This window comes from Nematolebias whitei, chromosome 1, assembly GCF_014905685.2.
Source record: "Nematolebias whitei isolate Nwh7 chromosome 1, NemWhi1, whole genome shotgun sequence".
In the NCBI taxonomy this organism is placed as follows: domain Eukaryota; kingdom Metazoa; phylum Chordata; class Actinopteri; order Cyprinodontiformes; family Rivulidae; genus Nematolebias; species Nematolebias whitei.
In genome coordinates this window covers 56910882-56919518 of record NC_056498.1, presented here as the reverse complement: position 1 = coordinate 56919518, position 8637 = coordinate 56910882, and the positions used below count along the sequence as shown (strand labels likewise).

Genomic DNA, 8637 nt, shown 5'->3' with positions numbered 1-8637 from the left:
ACGATAGAAAGGCGCTATATAAGTATAGTCCATTTACCATTTAAATTTACAATATGACACATTTCTCAGTGATTTTTTAGGTCAGACATGGCCGTAAGTGCTGCGTTCCAGCCAGGAGATCCCATCACGCCACCACCTATGGCCAAACACATGAAAGTTTACACAGGCTCTGTAATCTATTAAACAATCTGAGTAAAGATGTATCTCAAAAGCTCCAAGATAAATAACTGAGCTCTCTATACTAACTATCACAACATGAAACAATTAATGTATTAAACTGTACATGAGAAACTGCAACATTTGCGTTTCTAGCTGAACTTTAAGCACAAACCTGGATGACAGCCGCTGCCACACAGATACAGCCCTTTAATTGGTGAACGGTAGTCTGAGAGAGAGGGCAAAGGTCGCGCAAGGTAAAGCTGATCCAGTGACATTGATCCATGGAAAATGTTCTGTGAAAACAAGGTGAAAATGTTTATTTTGTTAAGACTCCATTTATAATTCCTATATTAAGACATAAAAACCACACATGTATAGTAGAGTCCAGTTATGTATTATAGAGCCAATGTGAACTTTGAATCTGATGTTTGAGTTAAAGTGTATGTAACCATTAACCTCTTATACAACAGGTCCATCCTAAAGCTGACACTGAATAACTCAACGCTGCAAATGACTCCCTCCTGCACTGAGGAGCTGACCGTGTCAAACGAATAAGCTGCGTGCCAACATTCAAAATGTTTCTCAGCCCAGTGTGTACAGTTCGTACCCCTCCAGTGAGTCCAAAGATCCTCTCCAGGTCTGGGGGTGTCAGGACATCTCTGCCCACCACAGACTTTTTAAACCCAGGGACGTACTGTTCCACCCAGTCAAACACTACGAAGAAACACACGTTTTTTTTTTTTGGTTTTTTTTATTAAACAGGTTCAATTTGCTATGCAGTCTTTTTGCAATATGATCATTTGTGTTTCTCACCAGTGTCTGCAAAGGCCTCTCGGTCCTGCTCGGTCCATTCCCTGCCTTCTATGTGGTAGGGGGTGAACTGGGTGAACAGCGATACGACGTGGCAACCAGGCGGGGCTAAAGTGGGGTCCAACACAGAGGGGATGGTCATCTCCAGCATAGGTCTACATGAGAAGACAATACAATGGAGATTTAAGGGTTGGTGACTTGCTAGAGATCATTGACATAAAACACCAGCCATGTTGTAATTTTGGAACCAGAAAATGCACAGTGGGGATATAGGATTTGAAGGGTCACCTACTCCTCTGAGGTGTGATTTATTTTTTGTACCAATGGAAATATGTTGCGAGTTTATATGAAGGGGGCAGGACTTAACACCTGTAATGGAACCAGCCAATGGGGACTCTGTTTCTCTTCCAGATTCATCTCCTGAATCTTGTAATGGGTCCAGTATTTTTAAAATACACTGCCTGGCCAAAAAAAAAAAAAAAGTCGCCACCTGGATTTAACTAAGCAAATAGGTATGAGCCTCCTATTGGATAATTACTGCATGGGTGATATCTTTCAGCTGGCAACAAGTTATTTAACCTCAACTAGTGCAATAAGTTGCTTCTCATTTCTCAAACAACCATGTTGAAAGACACATTGCGTGGTCGTGGAAAAGATGTCAGTCTGTTTGAGAAGGGTCAAATCAATGGCATCAAGCAGAGAAAACATCTAAGGAGATTGCAGAAACAAATAAAATTGGGTTAAGAACTATCCAGCAGATTATTAAAAACTGGAAAGATAGTGGGTCTTCAAGGTAGAAATGTGGCCGGAAAAAAAATCCTGAATGATCATGATCGGTGATCACTTAAACATTTTGTGGAATCAAATCAAAGAATAACAACAGGAGCACTCAGGGCTGTGTTTAATAGTGAAAGTAAGAGCATTTCCACACGCACAGCGTGAAGGGAACTCAAGGGCCTAAACAGTTGTGTATCCTTAAGAAAACCACTAACCAGTGAGGCTAATCTGGAAAAAAAGGCTTCAATTTGCTAGGGAGCATAAAGATTGGACTCCGGAGCAATGGAAGAAGGTCATGTGGTCTCACGAGTCCAGATCTACCCTGTTCCAGAGTGATGGGTGCATCATGGTAAGAAGAGAAGCAGGTGAAGTGATGCACCCATCACGCCTAGTGCCTGGTCATGAATGCAAAATCTTGGTGAAAAATTAATGCAACACTGGATGGAAATAGATCTTGTGACATTGCAGAAGCTTATTGAAACAATGTCACAGTGAATACATGCTGTAATCAAAGCTAAAGGTGGTCCAACAAAATATTAGTATGTGACCTTTTTTTGGTGGCGACTTTTTTTTTTTTGACCAGGCAGTGTACATTGACGTTTAAATCTAAGTCCAGAAAACAAAGTAAAAAACACAGCAATCCTGTATTATATTAAAATTGTTTGCTGATTTTTCTCACTATTTCTGGATAAGAGCCCTTTAATAGTGTGCAAGAAAATAATAATGATTTTTGAAAAAGATGTCTTTACTCTCAAGGCCACTTTAAGATGAACAAAGATATGAAAAATAAATCATGGAGCATCCAAATCAGCTAAATAAATTAAAATATATTTATTATCCGGCACCTAATTTCATCATCTTAAACCATGTTCAATTAAGAACGCATTTAAATACTTTAAACTTCAAACCTGACTTGTGAAAGTAAATATTTTGTTCCAGCTTTATCTCTTCAATAATAAATCAGCTTAGAACTTGAATTATTTAGTGTATGAATGTAACTCTGGCATTTAATTCAATTCAATTCAGTTTAGTTATAAAGCGCCAAGTGACAACAGAAGTCATCTCAGGGCACTGAACAGAAACATTCATATTTTAAAATAATAATTTAACACTATTTATCTGAGGAGCAGACTGCTTTGAGTTTAACTCCATCACAGAACTCTCATCTTGAGCAAGCTTGAAGGCGACAGTGGAAAGGAAAAAAACCCTCATGATGAAGAAACCTTTAGCAAAACCAGGTTCAGGACAAGCGGTCATCTGCTTCGACCAGCTGGGTTCGGTAGGAACAGATACACAATGGCACGTCAAGAATCACATGTTAAGATAAAAATAATATCAAATGAAAGCTATTCAATTTTAACAATTCATTTAAGGAAATTAGGTCAATTTGTTCTCTAGTAGTCTAAGCCTATAGCATAACAAGCCAACCCTAATTATAGGATTTATCAAAAAGGAAAGTCTTAAGCCCAGTCTTAAAACTGGACAATGTGTCAGCCTCACGGACAGAAACTGGAAGATGGTTCCACAAGAGAGGAGCCTGATAAATGAAAGATCTTCCTCCCATTCTGCTTTTGGAAACTCTAGCAACCACGAGTAAGCCTTCAGTCTGAGAGAGAAGTGCTCCGTTAGGAAAACATGGAACAATAAGATCTCAAATATAAGATGGAGCTAGATTGTTGAGAGCTTTGTATACAATTTGTATGAATTTGTATAAATACCATTTTGTTGTTTATGTGAGTATAAGCACCTAAAAGGGGAAAAAGTTATGAGAAATAATGACTGACCTTGCTGAGGGACGTCCATTCACGGCGTCTTTATATGCGGTTTCTAACACGTCCACACTCTCACAGTTCAGGTGTATCGAGCACTGATGGTGGGGTCCAGGTTTTCCATCCGGTGTGGGAGATGCCAAGAAGTTTGGTAACTTGTCTATGGCCACTGTGAACATATGTCCCAGCAGTTAGAACCAAATAATAATTTTTATTTTTCAATATTTAGGAAATTGCCTTTATTAGTAGAGTAAAATCTGCATTTTACAAAACACGTATCTGAAGTAAAGCCAGCAGAAGAGTAATAACCCTTCAACAATAAACCTGATAACAGATACTGTAGCTATAGCAGTGTAATAAAAGTTTTTACACGCTTTATTTTTACTACCAATCAGCTGGTCTTTTGAAAAATATGTTTTAATGTACGGTAGTTCTTCAGGTTACAACATAGCTAAGAACAGATTTTAAATGGGATATTTAGGCACTGTTTTACCAACAGCTTGTCACAAAGCTCAGCTTGTTCACTTAAAAACATCTATTTAAAAAAAAAACCGCTAAAGATAACACAGTTTAACACATGCAAAATAGCATTTAAGCACCAACAAAGTGAATTTCAAAGGGCTATTAGCTGGTATCTTGTTATACAACATAAGATCGACTGAAAGATGATGCATCGCTTGGGTTCAGATATCTGATACACCTTTAGTTTTTATTTCTTTAAGACATGACTTTCAGATACTGTTCATCTGCTGTAGACATATTAGAATTGGAACTTTTCCCTTTTTTAACACGTTCACTTTCTTTATTTTAAACCACAAATGGTCAGACGCTGTTTGCAGATGACATTGTGATCTGTGGTGAGAACAGGGAACGGGTGGAAGATGGAAGTATGCTGTGGTGGATGCTTCTACCACCACCACCATGTAGTGTTAGTATTTATTTAATTTACATTATTAGTTACAGATTACATTATGTCTAAGTTTGTTATTTTATTTAGACATATATTTTCTGAAGGGTGCACACTTTAGTTAATATTCGTCTGAATGGTTTACTAACACTTGTTCTTTTGTTTTGAGGTGCTGCAAATACAGATCAGCTGGAGGAGGAAGCTGGAACATACCACTTTTCTAAAAGACTGAGTGGGCGGGGGGGAACTTTATTTGTTAAATTTGGCTTTAGTTAGTTCATTTTGTCACTTTAATAGTCATTTATTATTGATGCTATGTTAAAGTTAGTTTTGCTTTATTTGTTTCATATGTTGTTTAAGCTAATTTTTGTATTTTTTGTCTCTTTATTATGTTGTGCCTCCCTCATGTGGCAGATTTAGGTTACTCCGCCCCGTTTAAGTAGCCCTTTGTTCTTTGTTGGCAGGTCAGTTTTGTTAGTGTTCAGTTGACCTCATTTAAGTTGGGCCCAAATTTGTTATTTATCTTTTGATTTATTTTTCATTGAAATTTGACCCTTTGTTAACTATTTTTTTTGCACATACATGTATCCACTTGAAAGAAGAGGAATGAAAGTCAGCCGTGGTAAGACGGGGTACGTGTGTGAATGAGAGAGAGGCCAGTGGAACAGTGAGACTACAAGGAGCAGAGGTCACAAAGGTGCAGGACTTCAAGTACTCGGGGTCCGTTGTCCAGGAAAATGGGGAGTGTGGTAAAGTGGTGAATAAGAGAGTCCAGGCAGGATGGAGTGGATGGAGAAAAGTTTCAGGAGTTATTTGCGACAAAAAAGTGTCAGCAAAGGTCAAAGGAAAAGTTTACAAGACAGTGGTGAGACCAGCTGTTGTATGGTCTGGAGACAGTGGCACTGACAAAAAGACAGGAGAAAGAACTGGAAGTGGCAGAAATGAAGATGTTGAGGTTCTCCTTAGGAGTGACGAGGATGAATAAGATTAGGAATGAGATCATCAGAGGTATTGCACAGGTTGAACAACTGGGAGATAAAGTTAGAGAGGCCAGACTGAGACGGTTTGGACATGTCCAGAGGATGGACCGTGGGTATACTGGTAGAGGGATGTTAGAAATGCAGCTGCTGGGAAAAAGACAAAGAGGAAGGCCAAATAGAAAATGTATGGATGCAGTTAAGAGAGGACATGTAGGTAGTTGGGGTGAGGACAGAGTGAAATGGAGGAGGATGACTGGCATGTGGCGACACCTGAAGAGGGAAATCCAAAAGAAGAAGAAATGGCCAAATGCACGGGTTGGACAAAAAAATAAAAAAGTGAAAAAGCAACCAAAGTCCAAAGAAAACTGATGTTCAGAAAGAATGAAAAAATACTGATCAAAATTATTTTAAATGATTGCAAGAAAGCCTGGGTCACTGTTAGCAATGAAATTTGAGTAGCTTGGCACCGTGCATCGTTCAGACACATCTGGATTCGGTTTTGCTTGTTGATCAAAAAAATTAAACTACTGCAGAAATACTGAAGCAATTCCCTCTAATTATATTACAGATGGATGATTAGTTGTATGACACAGAGCAGCGCTTACCATTGATCTTTGTTACAGGTGAGGTGTAATCTATCTGATCTACAGCTTTCAAGAATTGAGGAGAAAGGGCACCCTGCAAAATCAAATCAAAGATTCAGCTTTTCTTTCTCTCTCCCATGATGTTGATGCTGATTTACAACGTTACCTGGGGCGTGAGGTGTTTGAAGGTGACATATGGGGTTGCATTTGATAGCACAACTTTACTGCAGATCTCTGTGCCGTCCTTAAGTGCCACACCGTTAGCAGCGCCGTTCGAACCAACGAGGATCTGCTCTACATCCTGCCAAGAATACAGCAGAAACACTTGAAAATAAGCTTCAATGGGTTTAAACAAAGAAGCACAACTTTACCTTCTCTGTGAAAATATCTGCACCGTAGGATCGGGCAGCTTTAGCTAAAGCCTGAGATATGCCTCCCATGCCTCCCTCCACATAACCCCACGCGCCCTTCTCCTTCTCCAGCTCTCCCATCACATGGTGCAAAAGGACGTATCTTTAAAACAAGACAAAGGGATCAGGGTTTTTCAGAAGTCTGCATTTAGTTTTACACATACACAGATGTAATCGTGTCCGCCTGCCACATGGTGCTGTAAAACTCTCACCCACTGCCAGGATTACTGGGACTGGTCATGGCCCCAATCACACCATCAGTGGCCAGTGTTGCCTTCAGTGGCTCTGATTCAAACCACTGATTAAGAATCTTTAATACCAAACAAGAGTCAGTTATTGTGTGCCTACTAAACATCAACTAAAGCATTATTTATTACAAACCTTCATTATCGGCGCAGAAGTAATTTCATAAAAGTCTGGAATATTCCTCCCAAGTTTCAGACCTTTAAATTCAGAAACAGACCTCAGCACGCAGTCAATTAGTTTGTCGTAATAAACGATGACTTTAAGAACACACAACAGACACACAATAATGCACCAAATTTGACCAGAGGCATCAGAGTTGTAGCTGCATCCAGCCTCTTCCGCAGTGACCCGTCTGTAAGGCCAGGAATATCTACAGGTTGGGCGTCCAGGAGAGGGTGGATAGCGCATGCGAGCGTTTCAAGGTGCGCCACAAATTCTGGATAAGCCTGAGAACATGAATGGGTGAGGATGTGCATTAAAATAATGCAAAATATGAAAGACAAGTTAACATAATAGGACTATCCTTTACAACCTTTGCATCCTTCTGGGAGAACTTGACGATCTCATTTTGGGTCTTCATCCGATCTGGACCCAGGATAAGAGACCTTGGTGGAGCCCCATTAACACCGTCCTCCAGCATGGGGGTGAAAGAATGAGGGTTCCTCATGTAAACCTTCAGCCCATGTTTCTGAACGCAAACGAAATGCAGAAACAAAGCCAAAAAGAAAAAAGCTAACCTCGATCTCTTCAAGCCATGCAGACATTAATAGCTAAATACATTTTTTGTGAATGAATGGAATGAAACGTAAATACCTTAAGCTCAAGGTCTCTGTATATGTGCGGCCGCAACAAACTCAGCAAGTACGAGCACCTAGAGAAGAGAAAACCTAGATAGAAAAGTGTTATGTCTGTAACTAACGCAGTAACTAATTCACAATGCAACAAATAAGATATGATGCTCAGTTAAAGGAAAACCGTTTAAAGTTGTATTCTTTATATAACACTGGTTTAGTTATGAAGATGTATTTAGGAATTGTTTGTTGTCCAACTGTTTTCTACTCTGTAATCTATTGCACAAATCAAGTTCTTACATGCAAATTTGTTACAAACTGTTCCATAAGAAATTATAATTGGTTTGATTAATTTTTGGCCTTGATGTTTTTTTGTTTTGTGTTGGTTTTTTTTAATGCAGGTTAATCCTTTCTTGATCTGGTTAGACAAGTTTCCTGTCATACCAGGGACGATCTCCTCTGAGACAGCTGCTCCACCCAGCACGTGTCTGCGCTCCAACACCGCTGTCTTCAACCCCCCCTTCTGAAGATAGGCAGCCTGCACACAGACAAGACCTCCTATAAAACCATAAAGCTGTGCAGATTGTGCAAAAAGTGCAACAATGCATGCAATCAGAAACTCACTGCCACCAGCCCATTGTGTCCTGCAATAAAATACAGAATCGCAGTTAACTCAATATATTGCTTTAGTGATTAAAATATTGTTTGCATGCTGAAAAGAACATATATATTTTTTTGGGGGGTGGGGGGTTGGGGGGGGGGTATTTTTCTGGGCATCTTACTTTTTAACAGCTAAGCACAAGAAGTTCAAAGTTGAACAATATTGGTTATGTCAAAATCTCAGTTTTACAGAGACAACTCGAGTCTCCTAAACTTAAAAGATTGTCTTTTTAAAATCATTATTATTTGTTACATAACAAGACAAGGAAAACGCACAGCTCATGAGTTATTTTAAAAACGTGCAGTAACACCTTCATTTGCTCAGATCTCACCTCCGCCGATGATGACCGCGTCATAATGAGATTTAAGGGATGTGTGATTGGATCTGAATCCAGTCCACACCAGAGACACCGTCCTGCGTCCTCGACTTAACCACTTGGCTGCAGCCATGGCAGTTACAACTTTTCCTTTGATCCCGCCTCTTTCTTCCCCCCACTCAGTAAAGTAGATCCAGCTCAGCCTCAGTAAAGTAGATCCAGCTCAG

General features: G+C 39.6%; 1 protein-coding gene across 1 annotated transcript; it reads right to left on the bottom strand.

Moving 5' to 3' along the window:
• pyroxd2 (pyridine nucleotide-disulphide oxidoreductase domain 2) lies at window positions 1–8543 on the bottom strand. The gene is made up of 16 exons (XM_037685605.1): window positions 8426–8543; window positions 8058–8077; window positions 7878–7971; window positions 7456–7529; window positions 7175–7330; window positions 6935–7088; window positions 6778–6839; window positions 6609–6706; window positions 6358–6499; window positions 6153–6287; window positions 6008–6080; window positions 3531–3684; window positions 973–1124; window positions 767–873; window positions 332–452; window positions 1–136 (listed from the first exon to the last, which is right to left on the bottom strand). Exons 1-16 carry the CDS (start codon window positions 8541–8543, stop codon window positions 66–68), a joined length of 1731 nt encoding a protein of 576 aa, XP_037541533.1. The 3' UTR covers window positions 1–65.
• Window positions 8544–8637: the final 94 nt, after the last annotated feature.

Excerpts from the sequence above, each read along its gene's own strand:
- pyroxd2 (XM_037685605.1), bottom strand. The coding sequence starts at position 8,543 with ATGGCTGCAGCCAAGTGGTTAAGTCGAGGACGCAGGACGGTGTCTCTG. Across the intron at positions 7,089-7,174 it reads TCTCCCAGAAGGATGCAAAG|GCTTATCCAGAATTTGTGGC; the intron begins GTTGTAAAGGAT and ends TCATGTTCTCAG. Across the intron at positions 6,500-6,608 it reads CCCAGTAATCCTGGCAGTGG|ATACGTCCTTTTGCACCATG; the intron begins GTGAGAGTTTTA and ends CTTGTTTTAAAG.